The sequence below is a fragment of the Phyllopteryx taeniolatus genome, chromosome 6 (assembly GCF_024500385.1).
Source record: "Phyllopteryx taeniolatus isolate TA_2022b chromosome 6, UOR_Ptae_1.2, whole genome shotgun sequence".
NCBI classification, from domain to species: Eukaryota; Metazoa; Chordata; class Actinopteri; order Syngnathiformes; family Syngnathidae; genus Phyllopteryx; species Phyllopteryx taeniolatus.
Window position 1 is genome coordinate 3,895,187 of NC_084507.1, and position 21,275 is coordinate 3,916,461.

Consider the following 21,275-nt stretch of genomic DNA (forward strand, 5'->3'; position numbering starts at 1 on the left):
AAAATAATTCCAGGTTGGTAGCTTTAAAGCGGACATACACTGTATTACGAAAGGTTGACCTTTAATGTTTGTATAGACATAGTTGGGTTTCCGGAGTGCCTGCCAACCCATCAGTGTTTGTGAATTTAAACAACTAAGTAAATCTCAAGTTATCTGTCTAGTTCTGAAAATGTGTCTGTGAGCAAGCAGTTCAGCAATTCCACCCCAATGTTATGAAACAATGAGGCTAATTAACAAAATAACCACCCCCAAAACCAGTTTCTGAGCCAGTGACTTGGCAGCTTAATTGGATGAAGTTCCAGAGTGAAAGAACCACTTTGACGCGATGGCCAAAGCACTATTATGTAAGACCGAAAAGTAAAGCAGCTCTGCAATGTTGGCACACATGAATGTTGGCTAATTGTGTTACAAACGTTATTTTCTAATAATAATAATTGTCTAAGGTGTCGACGTGGGGCATTTGTGTTTGCCACTGTCATGTGCCGCACCACTACATTAATTTACTAGTGTAATTTCGGTGGCTTGGTGATGAAATGCTGTGTTTACGAGTAATAATGCAGTAGGAAGTGGATATGACTAAATTAGCCAGTGTTTGGTTGGCTTCGTGCAAAGTACACAGAAGTGCACTACGGCCTATCTCACCACCTGGGCCTCACTGGTACGGCCCTCTCCTGGTTCACCAACCTCTACCACCAGCAACAGTTTGTCTCCATAGATGGTTACACCTCCACCTCAGTACCAATACATCATGGTGTTCGTCAAGGCTCTGTGCTTGGACCAACCCTCTTCACTGTCTACATGCTCCCACTTGGACAAATTCTCCAACACCAGGGTCTCAATTTCCACTACTATGCTGACGACACTCAGCTGTACCTCTCCACCCAACCATCCCCCCAAGCCCTTGTCAACTGCATCTGTGACATAAAAACCTGAGCTCATGGTTGTGTCTCCTACGGCACTGCTTAGGAAGGTTGGAGATCTCCCTCTCAACATGCCAAGGTGCGAGTCTCAAGACCATCGCAAAGTAATTGTTGCAAAACATAATGATGGCATTGGTTACAGGTGCATATTTAAGCTTCTGAATGTTCCAGTGAGCACGGTTGGGGCCATAATACGTAAGTGGAAAGCCAATCATACAACCATAAATTTGCCTCGATCAGGTGCTCCTCGCAAGATTTCTGACAGAGGAGTGCAAAGAATAATCAGAAAAGTTGTCAAAGAGCCAATGAACACCCTTGGAGGGGTTCAAAAAGACCTGGAATTTAGTAGTAAAACAGTGAATAATGTACTCCGCCGCCATGGCCTGTATGCACGATCACCCTGCAAGACCCCATTGCTGAAAAAAGCATGTCAAAACCCGTTTAAAGTTTGCTGAACAACATTTGGACAAGTCAGTTAAATACTGGCAGAATAGAGTCTGGTCGGATCAGAGCAAAATTTAACTGTTTGGATGCCAAAATGCACAACACCTTTGGAGGAGAAGTGGCACTGCACATCAATTCTGTCAGATATTAATAAAAAAATGGTGTCTTTACTTTGATATGCAGTATTACGAACAACTGCTCAATTGAAATTTAAAGTAAGCAAAAATTTAACTGTTGGATACAGTGCTGTGACTATGCATTATTCTTTAATTTCTTTACACAAATGAATGTAAAAGTAAAGCGCTTGCGGTTTAGTCCTGAAATGTTTTAATTTTTTTTATCTTTGCTTAACATATCTTAACAAAGACAAGACCATCTTACCTTTCCATCAGTTATGTACTTGCAGTTAATCTTAAGGAACTTCTCTGTAAGGGCCTCTTCCTCTTCGGAGGTGGATGACACCACTCTAGATTGACGTAGGGCAGAAAACACTGGGGGAAGAACAGCCTCTGGTCTGGAGGTTCCATCTGAATCCTGTGAGCAGTGTGGGTGGAGTAAGCACATCAGTGAATTTATGGGTGCAAAGAGAAAAGAAGGCACATTATTTATTTGTGAACTGGGTCTAACCAAATTAATTTGCAAGTGAGGGCAAAAGTATGAAAAGTTAAAAAAAAACTATTCATTCAGAAAATAAATTCATACAATAATACGCACTGACAAACACAAAGTTTGTTCCACTTGAAAACACATGGTGTAACTAATTTGTGTCTTATTTGATCAAACTAATGCAGTTGAGTCTCTAAATATATTAACTATGTATCTACAGGATTGTTTTTCTTGCGCCTCCAGTACACTTGAAAGTCACCACTTTAATTAGGTTAACATTTTTGCTACTTTTCCATAATTTGATCCCTCTGAATGTTGTTTTGGATGAAGTCATGCCTTCATGCGAAGTAAAGCATTTCTTGCATCACATGCCTCACGTTTATTGACTAAAACACTAATTCATACAGACTAAATATCTAATAGAAAATGTATTGCAATTCAAACCAGACCAACACTATAACATTACAAAATGACAAAGAAATTGTTACAAATTAATGCAAATTCAATGTTCTTTCCTATTTAATCACACACTGTTGGTAGACAAAAGCCATACACATAATATGCCAAATGACAGAAACTAATGCAGTTCTTAACAAACAAGGCAAGCATTTGAAACAACACTGCAAATGTAATTTCTCATGATTACAGTTGTTGACCTAATGCTCCAGATGTTGCAGTAAACAAAAGGTTATTATGTCTCTATAAGCAGTTACACTACATGTTGACACAAACTGTAAACAATGTTGTTGTTGCATCTTTTATCGATGACATGGAACTGTAATTCTGCAATCTGTCACCTTTGGTGTGTCTGTTGGGTTGGAACTGCAAGTACACTCGCTCTTTTTCTTGTTTCCATACATTGTCTGTGCCACAGGGAGACAGTGACTGAGGCCTGTCTCCCAATGACAACAGTCTGAGCACCATTTTGGAGGATGGAATTGAACGACTAAACAACTGTTACATAAGAATACTGCGAAAAAACAGAGTGACAGTCAAGCCAATAGAAATGTCAATACCCACCATCCACCCTATTACTATGGCTACCAGGTCCCCGACTGGCAACCATTATCCCTGTACCGTGACCGTGTGTGGTGGAGTGTCGTGCATTAAAATTGGGGAGACTGGCCCTCACCCGGGCCAACCAGCTCCCCGAAGGATGTGTGAATGTACCCTACAGCAGTCTGACGAGTCCACATTACAAATTGTTTGGGAAATAATGGATGTCGTGCCCTCCCGACCAAAGAGGAAGAGGACCATCTGTATTGTTATCAGCGCAAAGTTAAAAAGCCAGAATTTAAGATGGTATGGGGGTGCCACATTCATTCTTACAACAGTGTGGCTTCAAAGCAAAAGAGCGCTAGTACTAGACTGGCCTGCCGGCAGTCCAGACCTGTCCCATATTGAAAATGTGTGGTGCATTACGACGCACAAAATACGACAATGAGAATGCGGACTGCTGAGCAACTCAAGTTGTACATCATGCAAGAACCGGACATAAAAAACATAAAAACTACAAAGATTCAACAATTAATGTCTTTAGTTCCCAAATGCTTATTGAGTGCAGAAAATGATCCAAGCTATGTAAATGAAATCCCACTAAAAACTAGTAGGCATCTTATCACGAGAACAGACAACCTTGCCCACACTATCCTATCCACTATTCCAGGTAGAAGGAGAAGAGGATGATAACAGAGAAAGACTATCTATGGATGGACAGATCAGGACTTCAACGACTCCCAAGAGAGCTGCAAGCTGGTATGAAGATCGCCAGAGGTCCGCAAGAAGGTTCCACATACAGGATAGGAGAAGACTACATTTTTATTCTGGGATGGGGCAAAATCCGATGGTAAACCAAAATGCCAGGAGAACATACTAATATTTTGCGGTGTCTCAGACAAACAACACGCAAGCTATTTGCAGTCTGTGCACAACTGTCATCTAAATGCTTCAACAACAAATTTGATCAGGCATCTGAAGAATGTGCACAAGCAGGAACATGCCGCGTTCAAGCAACGCAGCGGGGGGGAGGTGGGGCAGGGGAAAGAAAAGCCAAACGGACACAAACTCTGGACAACACCCGTCCATACAGCCGGGACACTGAGAAAGTTGGAGTAAGCATGTCATTCACAGTATTTATTAAAGTAATTTAATTGCAAAATAAAGTAATTGAATTACAGTAAGTTAGCACCCTTTATTTCTGTCATGTTGTAATGTTAATTTGACTTAAAATTATGTGAGCGGCCAATCCTTGAATGCCCCCTAGAGGTCATTGATGTTTTTTCACTTTTGTCTAAAATGCTAGAGAATAATTTTGAGCTGGGATGGGCTCCAGCACACCTATGACCCTAGTGAGGATAAGCGGTACAGAAAATGGATGGATGGATGGATACAGTACTCAGTATACAGTACACATCTATATACAATAAAAGAACAAGTCATACAGTACACAATATACAATAAATGAACAAGTCATACAGTACACAAGTATATACAAAAATGACCAAGTCATGTAAATGGGCTCATTACTCCATCTTGTGATTGGATCGGCGATCGGTTATCGTTTTTTTAAACTTGCTGATCGGTGATCGGCCCAAAAATCCTGATCGTGTAAAGCCTAGAAATGAACAGCAATTTGTCTGCGTTTCCATATTTTTAAAATAAAGTCAAGAACATTAGCATAGGACAGTTATTGCAGTATATTATGTAATAGGATAAAAAAAAAACTGCATACTGTTCAATTTCACAAAATAATCATTATAATCATAACTGTTACTTAATTATGGCTTCAATGTTTGTTATTTTTAAGTATTTATTGCATCAACTTTGGAATGGCGGACGCATTTGCAACAAATGTCTTCTTTTGCATGCTATTTTATTTTCCTGTATCCACCATTGCTGCTGAAATTTTTCAAATTTAATCATTGTAGAAATAATAAAGGTTATCTTATATTTTAAAGCTATATTATTTTAATGCAGTTTTAAATTATAGGTTCATTTTCTCAAGTGACATATCAGCGGTGATGAACTAATCTGTTTCTGGTCCCTGTTATGGTTGTCTAGCATCGTATATTACAGTATTTTTCTCGATAAACACATACTAATTGGCCTGCTATTTTCCAGACACACCAATGTGACAAGTGTACTGTACCACCCAATCAACAGTATTTTTCTCGATAAACACATACTAATTGGCCTGCTATTTTCCAGACACACCAATGTGACAAGTGTACTGTACCACCCAATCAGTTATTTTGGTGTTTTGCGACTTCATGTGATAGCTTAGCGATTAGGATGGCTGACAACGGATGCGAGGCGCACGTTCGCCTCCGCGGCTCACCATCGTATTTAGTCGCGTTAGCTGTAGCTTGTAGGTAGTTGGGCTGAGCAAAATAGCAAGCATTCCGCTTACCCAAACAGCGGAAAGCAGTGAGGTTGGGCGACAATAAGGATGCTTTGTTTGGGCTAGTAGATGCTAGCATGATGACAGAAAAGCCCTGCGGTTCCCATAATTCATCGCAACATGCAAATTCGAATTTTTACAGTAAAAAAGACATTTATCTTTGTTATTAATGTGTTCACAGTATGTCAACAGTAGTTTAGTGAACATATATGTTATTTAACACGTTTATTTGACATTTATCGTTGATTTAAGGCACTATGTGATTATTAAACCGTGGGTTTAGGGTGTGTGTAATAAAGTGACCTCCTAGTCAATTCAACTGAATGTTTCATAAATTCTCTATAGGGCATCGCTAATATTTTAATACTCCAGTATCCTAATGAAAATTCTATCAAGCAATCAGGTATTTGGATAAACTTTATTATTGCTTGGTTAAAGAGGAACTAGGCAGCACGGTGGATGACTGGTTAACACCCGGGTTAAAATCTGGCCTCGCCTGTGTGGTGTTTGCATGTTCTCCCCTGTGCCTGCGTGGGTTTTCTCCGGGTACTCCGGTTTCCTCCTACGTCCCAAAAACATGCATGTAGGTTGATTGAAGACTCTAAATTGCCCATAGGTGTAAATGTGAGTGCGAATGGTTGTTTGTTTCTATGTGCCCTGCGATTGGCTGGCGACCAGTTCGGGATGTGCCCCGCCTCTCGCCCAGAGTCAGCTGGGATGGGCTCCAACGTGTCCGCGACCCTGGTGTGGATAAGCGGTACAGAAGATGAATGAATGAATAAAGAGCAACTATGAATACAAACGAGAAAATAAGAGCTTTCACAGAATAACATGCCTAATTAGTTTCTTTTTTTTATATAATCAACCGTTTTTATTTTTTAAATTTACATTGTGCATAAAAGATAAGGAATTAATTGCCTTTGTGCATCTTCACTAAAGCAGTATTTTAGCATTTTGTGACATATTAATACATAAGGTTCATGGCTACGCATTTATGAGCTTAAACCAGCTGACTGGGAATAAGACAAATATTCTTTGTACTACTACTACAAGTTTTGGAAGTTTACAATTTGTTCAAATTAAAATGAAGAAACCTTGAGAGAAAAACACTTCCTTCATCTGACTTCACCAAAACCCTCTTATGTTTGGGTATGTGATTCACTTGACTCTTATTCTTCTCTGGCCACAGTATCCCAGGTTTTTCACCTACTTGACTTAAAAGTTTTGCCACTTGCAGATCAACAGATGGTAGTAAACTACTTATACACAGTGACTACACTAAGCAAAAGCACCTATGAGAAACGTTGTGGTTGCTAAAGGGTTGCGCACTTACTTGTCAGCTTCGTTAATAGGATATGAGGTAGTAGATGACTGGGCGGACAAAAGACTAGACACACACAGAAACCAGCCAAGGTTTACATCACCCAGGGGTATCAGTTCAGCATGACTGTAACCCCGGCTGACCAGGTATTAGAAATAGTACATGGTGGTAGATGCGTTTACCAACTGAAAAGTATCCCTAGAAAGTTCTAAGTGGAGAGTAGGTAAAGTGCCATCGAAAAGGGGCATAACAGCGTAAAAACTATCCACAAAGCTTTTAAAGTACATTCATAGAAGCTTGTGTAAAGACTTTTAAAGGGCTTTTAGAAATCAAAATACCAGCTTAATTTAAAAAAATAAATAAATATATTTTAAAAAACTAGGTAAAAGCAAAAGGATATATATACATATATATATATATATATATATATATATATATATATATATGTATACATATATATATATGCTGAATGCAAAGACAACCGAATAATATTTTTTTCTGCAAACAATGAATGGTGAATATTATACACATACCCCATCCTGTCCTTGAAAAACACAACCTCCATTTTATAGTTTTATCTGTCTTTGGAATTATAGGCACCTCTTATCTTTTTATGTCCCTGAGAACATGATATCATTCTGAATTTTGACATTTATGATCAGTGCCACTGGTGAATATACTGTGGGAATGCTGGAGACACAGAGGTTTGTGTGTTGCTTCTGAGTTCCGGTGTAATCACGTGCCTCCAGGTTAGCATTATTCCTTGTTCATTGTCTTGTCAATTTATAGGGCGTTAACCTGCTTACCGAGAGATGGCAGCACACACGCTCAAGGATGAATCTACACAAGTCAGTTATATGGTAATATGTTATATTTTACAGACATTTTTTTAGATGAATTTGAATCTTTTTTTTATTTTATGATTGCAATAACGTAAAATCTTTTGATTCATCTCCTTTATCCCCACTCACAATTGTACACCAAGGCATGTTTTCTGTTCATTAAATTATCTTTTTCGCTGTGGTATTTTAAGTAAATTTTGTGGGATCTTGCATGCATGAAATTTCATTTTGGTTCCTGCCCTTTACAATTACTAATGGACAAAAAACACATAGGGTTGCTGATTTTATGTTTTTGTATTTACAATAAAACCTGTTGCAATGCTTTTAGTGTATTTGTCTCTTTTTTTTTTGGTTTATTTAGATCTATTTTAGCAATATTGGAATAGTGATAAGCTTGATAATTTTGGTCACTATAATCAGTTTGTGATATAACCTTTTTATAGTGTTTCATCTATACAATTTTCAGTGGTGACCAATACTTATTATGCAGGGTATTGTGCGATAGAGGTGTGGTCAACATACCGTCACCTTCTCTAAATCAGCTTCTGAGGAGGTGGGGGACAGAGGGCTGATGGGACTGAGGGAAGGGGAGCTTCCAACGCTGGAGACGTACTCAGGATCAGGAACATACAAAACCTGTAAACACAATACATGTCTGTGTTTACACAGACATTGCCTTTACACAGACATGCATGCATACACCACAAGTACATGCCCAAGGATAGAGCAGGAACGACATCAGAATCAGAATGCCTAACTACTTGTTTTACAAGATGGCAATGACAAAGATAACCAGAAAGGATTAGGTCAGTGGTCTTTCCTTTTCAGATCAATTGTCTTCTCCAGGTACTCAGGTTTCCTCCACAGTCCAAAAACATTAATGGTAGATTCAATGACTTGAATTAATTGACTCTAAATTGTCCATCAGTGTTAATTGGAGTGTGAATGGTTGTTTGTCGAGATTACAACTGCGATTGGCATTAAACAGCCTCTTTTTAGATGAATTGTTCACTATTTGCCAAACTGCTGCTTACTGTAAAGTGTGTTGAGTTCAATGCCAACCTAAAGTGCTCGTATCTCAAGTCTGCGCTTGCAAGTCAAAGCAAAAAAATCTCTCCCTATTTGTGTGTGTGTGTATATTATTAGGTATAGGGGGCCATTACTCTTTTTTTTTTTTTTTTTTTTTTACACAGAGCCAGGTAACTGAATAGTTTTTTTCCCTTAATAAATGAAATCACCATTTAAAAACATTTAAGTTTACTTGAGTTATAATTGTCTGATATTTTGTTTCATGATCTTAAACATTTAAGTTTAAGAATTTGAGAAGGGGGCCAATACTTTTTCATAGCACTGTGGTGTGTGTGTCTGTGTATATATATATATATATATATATATATATATATATATATATATATATATATATATATATATATATGTACATATATTGTACATAGTTATGAGTTTTGTTTTTTTTTAGATACGAGCCATCGTTTAACTGATGTTTTGCTTTGACTTGCAAGCGCAGACTTGAGATACGAGCACTTCATGTTGGCATTGAACTCAACACACTTTACAGTAAGTAGCAGTTTGGCAAATAGTGAACAATTCAACACTTTACAATAAGCAGCAGTTTGGGAAATAGTGAACAATTCATATAAAAAGAGGCTTCAAGCTGTTTAATGCCAGTCCCAGTTGAAATGTAGACAAATAACCATTCACACTGCTCATTTTCACTTGAGACTATGTGAGTCCCGGGATGCACATGTCATGGAAACAATAACTCCAAGCCCTAGAACATTAAGTCCCTGCAATTTATCATCATGGAATACAGATACAGTAATCCTCCGCTACATCATGGTTCTTGCTTCGTGGTCCAGCTATATAGCAGATTTGTATTACAGTTGTTACTCTATATTTTATACTGTTTGTACAATATTTTTGTTATCCATTGCTCTTGCTCTTTGTCAATATATTATGTGTTTAGGACTGTCACGATTGCACATTTTTTTAGAACGATATATTTTCCCCAAAACTTTCACAATAAACCGTAGTATAGCTGAAGGTTTTTTTTTTTTTTTTTAATGCCACTGAGCATAAAGAATTGTACAAATCTTACATATTCTATACTGGTAATCTAAGATACAGTTTGAGCACAACTGTGTAATGTTCTCTCATTTTCTAAATAAAAGTAGGGCTGCATTTCACAATGACATCAAGTAAAAAAAAAAGTGAACGTTATGTGTGTTCAAATAAAGTGCCTAACTTAAGAAAAGTTTGAGTTTCCCCTTTTCTGTTTGGCATGTTGACACAACTGTGAAGTCTCAAACAATTGTACATCTTTTAATTTAACAAATCTTAAATACGAAACCGTTTTAGAGGTTATGCATTTTCAAAATTTTGTTTTGTTTTATAAATGCTCATAATGGCACTTTTAACATGTGCTCCCAGTGGGAACTTCCCACTGAGAAGAACAAACAAAAATGACACTGAATGTTCCATTTTAAGCACAGTTTGTTCCAAATGTTTTCTTCCTTTATCGGTAATTTTCTGATCTTTCTCTGTCTTTAACTCCACTTACACGCTGAGTTTCTTTCTATCTTTCCTGCAGTGTTTCTCCTCGTCTCTGTGTGGGCTGCAGGCAATCAGTGAATTTGGCCTGAGATGCAGATTTAATTGGCTGAAGGTGTTGGCTTAACTCACATGTCATTTGTCGGTACGGTTCATCACTACTGTAAAGCCTGTAATATGTTGAGGCGCCCCATATTTCTTGAAGCATAACCTCTCTTGTTTGGCTATGGTGTGGGTATGTATGGGACTGCTTCTGGGCCCTTCAGCGGTCCGTCAGTTAGTGACCTCCCTATGTCGCCATGATCGAGTGAACCAGAGTGAGCTGTTTTTCCTTAGCTCACTAGCTAGTTAGGTCATTACCTAGTGAACTTAATAAACAGTTAACTTTCCCTAAGTGTGTCCATTTACGGAGCCAAAGCTGTGCGTCAGTTCTTACCATAACAATGAAAATGTATCGAGTTCGGAAAAAAAGTATCGTGTCCACTTTATTTATGGAAATATAACCCACCCTACTCTGCCTCTGATTGGCTAGCACCAAGAAAGGACTCGTACTTGTAGTGGATAATGATTCGCTGAAACACTTTAGCAACACACACATACGTGGGTAAGCAATGCGGTGCATCTGTGGATCCAGATTCACCATGCTTTATGCGTCCCTAGTTATTTTTGTTCTATCATGAAAGTGAGTGTATGCCCGTAGTCACATGGCTGATTTAGGGCAGTCATAAAGGGATGGCGCTAAGGATAATCGTGAGGCGTACACGGCGGTTCACACCTGACCAGGCACAACTGCCCTGGAGAACAGCTTGTTGAGCTGAACCAGCTCGTTGGGTGTGGTGTCAAACTTGAGTGCAATGCTGTTCAATGTGTCCCGTGATTCCACCTGGACCAAGAGAGAGAGCACAGGAAATCACACACTTTTCAGACTTTCCCATAAAGATGGCCAGACTTAAGTATGTAACACAGATTAGAAAATAAGCAGAGGCAGTATTACTAACGCCTCTGTTGCACAGCAAAACTGTTCCAGCACAAAGGCATACAGAGCCACCATTCTGCAAGGCCATGCAGCTGCTGAACAGGACGGGTTGAGGAAAAAAAAAAAAAAAACTAAAACTAAATGGCTTATGAGAGGCAGAGGGGGAAAACAATTTTGGCAATCATTACTGTGTGGATGTTAGTGTGGTTTGTTTTATTTTGCGAGCTTGAGTTTGCGAAGTTCTGCAAGTTACAACTGCTGACCAGGAATATTTTCCATGGAATGCACAGTTACTGGGAAAAATATGAATTGACTTGAACGTCACAGCAGCAAAGGTTTTATTGTGTTACACATCCTGAGGCATCACGATTCTAAAGTAAAGAAAATAGTGCTAAGGCTACACGTATTAAAAGTCATAAAACATTTTTCAGTGTTCCATGTTCTCCTGTGCATGCTACTTGCCGTGAAAACTGGAGCTTGCCCAGCTGACTTTGGGGAATTATTAGCAGTCAACTGAATCTTTGCTGGCGGATTAATTACAAGTTTGGCACATTTTTGTTTTCTTTTCATGAGCAATATAATACTACTACAGCAACATATTTCATAAAACATACCACAAAGGACTGCTAATAGGTTTAGCATCAGAAACACAGATGTAGATTACCATCACGGCAAGTTGTATGTGTACATTTTAGTATCATGTACAGTACATTCACATTTATTGTAATGTACAGTGCTGTGAAAAAGTAGTGGCTCCCTTCGCAAATTCTTAAGGTTTTGCATAGTTTTCCCACTTTAAGATCATCAAACAAATGTAAATATCAGACGAATATAACCCAGTTGAACTTAAAATGCTGATTTTAAATGGTGATATTTATTTATTAAAAATAATAATAATAATAATAATCCCAAGTTTCCTAACCCTGTGAAATGAAAAAAAAAAAAACGGAATGGCCCCCTAAACATAATAACTGGTTGCGCCATCCTTAGCAGCAACAACGGAAATCAAGCGTTTTCAATAACTGGCAATGAGTCTTGAATCTCTGTGGTGATATTTTGGCTCATTTTTCCTTTCAGAATTGTTCGAATTCAGAAAAAATTGAGGGTTTTTGAGCATGAACGGGCTTTTTAAGGTCATGCTACTGCATTTCAATCGGATTCAAGTCTAGACTTTGACTAGCCCACTCCAAAACTGTCATTTTGTTCTTTTAACCCCTTCAGAAGTTGTCTTGCTAGTGTCTTTTGGATCATTATCCTGCTGCAGAACCCAAGTGCGCTTCAGCTTGAGGTAACAAACTGATTGCTGAACATTCTCCTTTGTTAAAGAGCAGAATTCATGGTTCCATCAATCAGAGCAAGTTGTCCAGGTCCTGAAGGAGCAAACCAGCTCGAGAACATCACTTTTCCATTTTGGCATGACATTCTTTTCTGAAATCCTGTGCTACATTTACACCAAATTTAAAAAACTTTTTTTTTTGCAGAAGACAAGCCTTTCTGTTCTTTTTGGTCAACAGTGGTTTTCACCCAAATTTTGCTCAGTCTCTTTCTTATTGTTGTGTCATGGATATTGACGTTAACTGAGGCTAGCAAGGCCTGCAGGTCTCTAGAAGTTGTCCTGAGTTCCTTTGTGACCTCCAGGATGAGTCGTTGCTGATCTCTTGGGGTAATCTTTGTAGGCCAGCAACTCCTGGAATGGTTCACCACTGTTCCATGTTTTTTTCCATGTGAGGATAATGGTTCTCCCTATGGTTCGCTGGAATCCTAAAGTTTTAAAAATGACTTTTGCAACCCTTTCCAGACTGACAGATGTCAATTACTTTATTTCTCGACTGTTCTGGAATTTCTTTGGATCTTGTCATTTTGTTGCAGCTTTTTTAAATCTTTTGTCCGACTTGATTTTGTCGGGACAGATTCTGTAAGTGATTTCTTGATTGAACAGGTCTGGAGGTAATCAGGTTTGGGCGTGATCAGTGAAAATCAACCCAAAAAATGTGGTTAGCCACAATTAATCCATGATTTAACAAGAGGCGTGGTTACTTTTTCAGACAGGGCCAGGTAACTTTAGTTTTTTTCCCCCCCCTTTAACAAATTAAATCATTTAAAAACAGCATTTTAAGTTCACATGGGTTATATTTGTCTGATATTTACATTTTTTTTGATGATCTTAAAAATTAAAGTGGGGACTTTGAGAAGGGGGCCAAGTTTGTCAGGGACAAAATCACAATGTCCATGTAATAATACATACTGTATCTATGCCAAACCGATATTTAGGAGCTGTTTAGGTTCCTATTAGCTTGCGTAACAGGGAAGAACGTTCCCACAAAGCTCACTATATCACCCAAACTTAATTTAAAGGACAATTTAGACATCCGATTGTGATTTTCACACATCAATCAAACATCCACCGTTAATATTGCTTTAGGTGTATTTGTTGTAGACATTTGGTTCATTACAACAAATTGACAGCCACTGGTTTTTCTCTGTGTGTTGTGTCATTGTTAATCTCCAATACCAAATTAATGTGGGAGGCGTTGTCTACAGCTGAAGTGTTTTGAAGGACAGTTCTGGCAACGAATAAAGATACTTGCTCTAAACGCAGTGCTATACCTTTGGCTATACCTTTAACATAACATGCAATAACGAAGTACAGTAGAAATACCTCGCTATTGTACTTTAGTAGTGTACTTTAAAGTGCAACCAAGCTCATTTTAGTGCTTTGTTTCTAAATTATGTTTGAAGATAAGAGCTGAAAATGTGCAAAGACTGAGAACAATATAGTACTGAATTGTTGAGATATGGCTTAAAAATCTTTTTCCTAATTTTGTGGAAGGGGTTAAAAAAATAGCCTTGTGACATCACAGGGCTGGGGTGTATATCCCACTATATAAAAACCATCCATCCATCCATCTTCTGTAACGCTTATCTTCATTAGGGTCCAAGCGCCCTTATTCCATGCAGTGACAATTCAGCGCAATCGCACTTCATGTTCATAAATAACTTCACCCAGTTCTACCAGTATAGCGTGCAATTGGCCATGAAACTATGCCCACAACTTGATAAAATACATCATCCCTGAAGTGGAATGTGTTTTCTGTTATTTGGGCAACGTGTCTTGCTGTCTGGCACCCATGCACGTTGTGTTGTGAGACAGCGGTGAAACGGACGAGAGCCGCCGCCCCACGACCCATCGAGGTCCAGCACAAAATCGTAGTGCCGTTAGCCTTTCAGGCTGCTTCCCTCTTTCATTCATCCAGGGGGACCGGAGAGCGTTGCGCGGCTTTGGCCGCTTATGGAGCACCATCCTGTGGGCACAGAAAGCACGTTGGCTGGAGAGAAAAATTGTCCTGGCATCGTGGTTTATGGTCATTATGCTGGCTCACAGGCTGCTTCTCTGCATCCCCTGAATGCGTGTGATATCTCGGTCGCTGGAATTGTGCCATGAGAGAAGGAAGGTGATATGTGGATTGATTGACAGGAGAGGCAGGATTTTCAGAGCTCTGAGCGACACGCCCCCAGCGTCTGCAAGCTGACAGAATGTCGAAATTCTTGACCATTTGGAAGCCTGATTTTACATACTTTGCAATTTTTTTAAATTCATTAATTCATTGTCAGGCTTAGTAACAAGACTCTTCCATGACGAGCACAGAAGTCCAATAACAGAACACCACTCAGGTTATGGTTGGGTGGCCATTCCTCCCAATCATTGCCCATTTGAGCAGGAGCACTCTCGAGCACCTCCTTCTCAGGTCTCCAAAAAGGGTGGGTACTCTGAACTGCTGTTTGGTGCATAAGGCAGGAGGAAGGTGACCTTCTCGTCCACCGGGGTACACCCCAATGTACAGGCACTGAGTCGGGGGGGCAATAAGTATGCCCACAACTGCTCGGTGCCTCTCACCGTGGGCAACTCCAGAGTGGAAAAGACTCGGACCCCTCTCAGGACGATTGGTACCAGAGACCAAGCTGTGTGTGGAGATGAGCCCCACAATATCTAGATGGAACTTCCCAACCTCGCATACTAGCTCGGGCTCTTTCCCTCCCAGAGAGGTGACTTTCCACATCCCTAGAGCCAGCTTCTGTAGCCATGGATCGGACCGCCAAGGACCCGGCTTTTGGCTGGCAATCAGCTCACTATGCATCTGACACCAGTGGCTCCTTCCACAGGTGGTGAGCTCATGGGAAGGGGGACCCACGTTGCCTCTTCGGTCTGTGAATGCAGACCCCGCCACCAGGCGCTCGCCTTCGAGCCCCACCTCTAGGCCTGGCTCCAGAGGGGCGCCGTGGTGACCGCGTCAAGGGCAAGGGAAACTGAGGTCCATGTATGGTCATCATCATAAGGGATCAGCATGTTGTTTACTTATTTGTATTTTTTTTTTTTTTTTTTTTAAATGAAAAGTAAATTATTATTATCAATAGCAAATATAACAAGCATAAAAATAAAAACACAAAGTAAACAAATCACACCCGGTGGTGGACATGAACTAAATAGCAACGTGACAAAGTGGCTGGCATCTTGGTGGAATTAAAAAAAACAAAACAAAAAAACAAAAAAAAAACTTGGAATGACAAGTTCCAGTTGTGGGCATAGTTTGATGGCCATTTGCATGCTATACTGGGAGAAATGGGGCATTCCAAAGACAATTAGTTATTTACCAGTTGCTCCAAAATGGATTGGTATTATTGAAAATGACTGATTCATTTTCTTGAGCAAAGCAAAATATGGACCATTAAGACACAATGCCTCCTTTAGGAATGTGGGAACATTATTTAACAATCGTAAAAGCCAATATAAATCTTAACAAACACAATATTTTTTATTTTATTTTGATACATTGTTTTCAGGAATGAATACAAGGACAGTGTGGCGCTGCTACATTGTGGAAAGTCATAAGCATTTATTTTATATGTACTACATAAAACCCACATTTTGTGCTATTTGGTTTACTGTTATATAATACTAGGTCACATACTTTACCAATCAGCTCTCCAACACAGTATAAAAGAAACATTTGTTTTTGCACAAAAGCAATATTCTGCAGTTGTACTATATGTAACGTGGCAATTGCTGGTCCATTTATCAAACAGCTCTTATAACAGGAGCTCAGTCAATCAATACTGATAAAAATATTGGGTGTCCAGCAAATTAAATACGTAAAAAGCCAGGAAGTGAGCATTTTTGGTGCCTGCACTGAAATAAAAAAAAAAAGCAGTAAAGTACGGTAATAGTAAGACTTAGGGCTGTCACTATAAAATATTTTTTGAATCGTTTATTTCATCAATTCATTGAATAATTGGATACAAATCTATTTTGCATTAAAGTTTAAAATATTTTAAATATTTGTCCTATTTATTAACTGTTGTTTATTTTTGTTTTTTCATGCTTAAACAAAACCAAACAAACAACACTTTAGCAATGTTCCACACAAAGAATGTACTGGGTACTGATTAATGCAAACGGCTACTAGTTTGATAGAAATGTCTGTGGTTGCTTTAGGTTCAGCTACAGTACGTCAATTACAGGTGATTCATACTTCTTCTTTTCATTTTGGCTTGTCCCTTTAGGGGTCGCCACAGCGCGTCATCCTTTTCCACGTAAGCCTGTCGCCACAGCGAGTCATCCTTTTCCATGTAAGCCTATCTCCTGCATCCTCCTCTCGAACACCAACTGCCCACATGTCTTCCCTCACGACATCCATCCACCTTCTCTTTGGTCTTCCTCTAGCTCTCTTGCCTGACAGCTCCATCCTCATCATCCTTCTACCAATATACTCACTATTTCTCTTCTGGATGTGTCCAAACCATCGAAGTCTGCTCTCTCTAACTTTGTCTCCAAAACATCGAACCTTGGCTGTCCCTCTGATGAGCTCATTACTAATTTTATCCAACCTGGTCACTCCGAGAGCGAACCTCAACATCTTCATTTCCGCCACCTCCAGCTCTGCTTCCAGTTGTCTCTTCAGTGCCACTGTCTCTAATCCGTACATCATGGCTGGCCTCACCACTGTTTTATAAACTTTGCCCTTCATCCTAGCAGAGACTCTTCTGTCACATAACACACCTAACACCTTCCTCCACCCGTTCCAACCTGCTTGAACCCGTTTCTTCACTTCCTGACCACACTCACCATTGCTCTGGATGGTTGACCCAAAGTATTTAAAGTCCTCCACCCTTGCTATCTCTTCTCCCTGTAGCCTCACTCTTCCCCCACCACCCCTCTCATTCATTCTCATTCATCTCAATTAAGGGGGAGACGACATGGGACATGCAATGGTGACCAGTTATTGACTTACTGACAGGGGAGTAAGAGAGGGGCAAAAGTGGATAAGAGAAAACCACTATCATAATCATAGCATCTAATCCCAAAAGGGGCCTATAGCTTTACACTCTGGATCAATAGTAGGCATTGTTTATCATTCAAATGAATAATTAAGCTTCTTGTTAGGGTGCCATCTATCGTTCTGGTAGAAGGGTAGCGAAAGGTTGTGGCAGCCATTTTCAGAATCACTGACACCTAACTAATGGTCAACCTGCTAAAACGTTAAGGCGATGGATTCAAAAATGGCATTTGGCTAGTAAGCCACAGACTAATGGCTCTATTCAAGGCTCTGTTGGCATTTTAGTAGAATATTAAGTTGCAGTATCAGAGCAAGGAAAGCAAGGGCAAAACCCTAAGCAACAATCAGTGAAGCAAGGCGGAAATGGAGTTGAATGTACAATTTAACTACCCATAATGGTTAGATATAAACAGCCGTTGCTCTTAATTTTATGCTGGATGAGTCCAAACATTGGCATGACGGTTGCCATGGTCAATTTGTAATTACTATCCAACAACTACATCTTTGCGGTTCCAAGTGCAGGTCTAATTTTAGAGTCACAACATTGTGTCCTTTTGAAGGAGATTCCTTCATGGATTTCCCGTTGTGTCAGATTAAAAGCCCTGTCTGTGCTTTGATAGTCCTCAGAACGAATTACTAGAACAAAGACAGACACGCCAAGACACACAAAAGAAACAGCAATCAAATGACAACACAAGCGGCTGATTTAATTTCAAATACCATCTTGCTTGTGTTAGAATCATAGTTTCACCATCAAGTGCAAGACTTTGAATCCCCATATTTTGAAGTCTTCCTGTCTGCAATCAAGTAACTCATTCAACATGGAGCAAGCTGCGCGGGTCAAATCTGGAACCTATTCTGGTATCAAAATTTTGTATAAACTGTGGCTATATGATAAAAAAAGAAACGTGTGACCCAGAATGGGTACTGTAGTAATTGTTAATAGTGGGTACTAAAAGCAAAACTCAAGCGTAGAAAATGAATAAATGGATGGAATGTTGCTTTATGTGCATTCTTCTTTTCAATGCAATAAACTGCTAGATTTACATTTTATTCAAAATTCTAACATACAGTAGTTGTAATTTAGAAAATTATAGTTTATAGCAAACATGGGGTGGGTTCAATCCTCGGCCCCTGTCCAACTATGCCTGCAAGAAACTGAACCCCCAGTTGCTCCTGTTGCTGCGTCATTAGTAGCTGAATGAGGAAACAGTGTTGAAGCGCTTTGAGCTCACTGAATGTAGAAACATTCAAACTATACAAGTGAAAGCCCATTTACCATGCTTATACTTTTTAGAGTCTAAGCAATAAATTATTCACTGACAACAGTATATGATTTGACAGGCTTCAATACCAAGAATACAATGGATGTTCAGTGTCACTCAACAAAATCTTAATAAACAGACCTATGTCGTTACTGTTGAGACCGCTGTGAGAAGTGTGGAGAAAAAAAAAATGACCATGACCAATGACATCAGTTTAAATTAGGGTGATTCAATTACAAATTTCAGTTTGGATGCCACCATGTTACACATGGACAATGCAGTTAACAATAACTTCAGCAACAAAATAAATGTAGAGCTGTCATAAAATGTAACTGTCTTTCCAATGACTGGTTAGCGCATCCGCCTCACAGTTCTGAGGACCGGGGTTCAAATCCCGGACCCCGGCTGTGTGGAGTTTCCATGTTCTCCCCGTGCCTGTGTGGGTTTTCTTCGGGTACTGCGGTTTCCTCCCACATCCCAAAAACATGCATGGTAGGTTAATTGAGGACTCTAAATTGGCCATAGGTATGAATGTGAGTGGGAATGGTGGCTTGTTTATATGTGCCCTGTGATTGGCTGTTCAGGGTGTACCCCGCCTCTCGCCCAAAGATAGCTGGGATAGGCTCCAGTGTGCCCGCGACCCCAGTGAGGTTAAGCGGAACAGGAAGATGAATGAATGAATGAATGTCTTTCCAACAACTTATGTGGTAGTAACGGCACATTCTTATTTTACAGTATTTAAATGCGACTTGGCAGTCAACCTGCACCACCTATGGTAGGACTATGATGATGTGACATACAGTACATGTCCTTTCAGAGCTGCATTTAGTTTGACTTTCAGAGGCCCTCATCTCTGGCAGATGATGGCTAGATTGTGAACCTCCCTTGAGCGGCTTATGTCTGTGCTGCTTTTTACTTTTCTTCTGTCTGCATCTTTGTGTCTCCTCATCAATCTCTGTTGTTCTCACAGACTTCAACCACTTTTTAATTGGATGTAGGTCACCCAATAGGTGGACAAGACTGAATGGACTTGTGTTATCAGTGTCTAGGCAGATGGGTTGTAGCTGTTCATGTTATTTTTCAACAAGAAAAAAAAAGGGGCTAGTGAAAGAAGCCCATGTGTGAAGTACAGGGTGAGGGAGAGGGGGAGAAGATGGCATTGATAAGGATCCATAAGAGGAAACCCACCATTTTCCTGTAGAAGCTGGGAGATTATAAAGTTATCTACTTTAGAGCAAAACAGGGAAACGCAGCCAGCTGGCCCCTTGGCACAGGAGATGAGTTTAAGATAAAGCTGTTCCTCAAACACTGTCATGGTTAGCCAAGTGTCCATCACAATGCAAGCGAAGCTGCAAAGCACATTGCTGTTTTTATCTTTTTCTTTTTTTTTTTTTTTACACTTGTTCTAGCCACGGGCATCCTGGCTAGGTGGCATTGCTGCATGTCAGGCTACAGGAAACAATCATTGTCAGGCTACAGGAAACAATCATTGTCAGTGCTTAATCCATCACATTATCAGTGGTACAGTGGTAATAATGTGGAATGTGTAGAAAAGAGTGATTGCACACAAGAATAAGGTGGCATCTGGTGGGATTCGGGTATAAAGCATTTTCTTACCCCAAATTTACCATTATCCTTTTTTGTTTTACCACCAATAGAGCTGTATTTATTTTTGTGTTGCTGCTCATATCAAGGCCATGACAAAGTGTTTTGAGCCAGAAACTGTTGTACAATCCTTTGCGAGGTAAACAAGGGCATTGTCAATCAGCAGGTCTAGAATGACTAAGGAAGGTGGTGGTGGAGATGGGGGAAGGTAACAGATCCCCACTTGCTCAAGAACCCTGTTCAAACAGCCAGAGGAACCAAGGGACTGAAGAGTGAGAGGAAATAAACTGGAGTAGACCAGGCTTTTGATCTTCAGCAGACAGACACAGAATGAGCGGAGCCACAGTGATCCTACTCCTCACTGTTGCCACGGAGAGGGGTGAGGAAAAGCCGTCTGACTGCAGATGCATTTGAGGGTCATTTCAAGAACACCATGCAAGGCAGTGTCAAGCTCTATTTTCAGTGAATGCAACTAGAATAAGAGATCCCCACAAACACTTCACTGCCCATCTCCTAAACAACAGCTAAATCGATAGACATGACGATGCAGTTGGAAGGTCATTCACAAGCACAGCTAGCTCTGTGGTGGAATGCTGCCGATATGTGGCACAGAGAGAATGGAAAAACAAATTCTGAAACTATAAATCATCTTTCCTTGCTTTTTATATATGATGATTATATAGATGTACAGCAAGTCATTCAACACAGTTCCCACAACCTTTCAGTCTGCTTTCCCCCCCCCCCAAATGTCAGCACATTAACACACACAAGTAGTTTGAGGCTTAGGTACACGTGTTGCACATGCAAAAACTGAAATAACGTCTTGTCCTCACTAATGAGCTACCAAGCATGGTTAGACACGGTGCACACAAACATCCCCTGAAAAGCAAGTCAGAGCAACAGAAATGACTACCAGCTGACGCACACACAGAGCAGCTGCAGCACCATGCAAGCAGGAGATGGTCAGACACACCAAACGACATTACACAAATAAAG

At 39.9% G+C, this 21,275-nt stretch overlaps 1 protein-coding gene across 6 annotated transcripts in view; it reads right to left on the bottom strand.

Annotated features, from left to right (window-relative positions):
- Positions 1–21,275, bottom strand: part of oxr1a (oxidation resistance 1a) — a 182,522-nt gene that overhangs the window by 25,558 nt on the left and 135,689 nt on the right. For 5 of the 6 annotated variants that reach the window (XM_061777063.1, XM_061777065.1, XM_061777061.1 and 2 more), the window contains 3 exons: positions 10,877–10,984; positions 8,056–8,169; positions 1,746–1,898 (listed from right to left, as the gene is read on the bottom strand). In XM_061777063.1, the coding sequence (XP_061633047.1) occupies positions 1,746–1,898; positions 8,056–8,169; positions 10,877–10,984 (375 nt within the window). The remainder of the gene's footprint in view (positions 1–1,745; positions 1,899–8,055; positions 8,170–10,876; positions 10,985–21,275) is intronic. The other variant, XM_061777062.1, reaches the window with a different exon arrangement.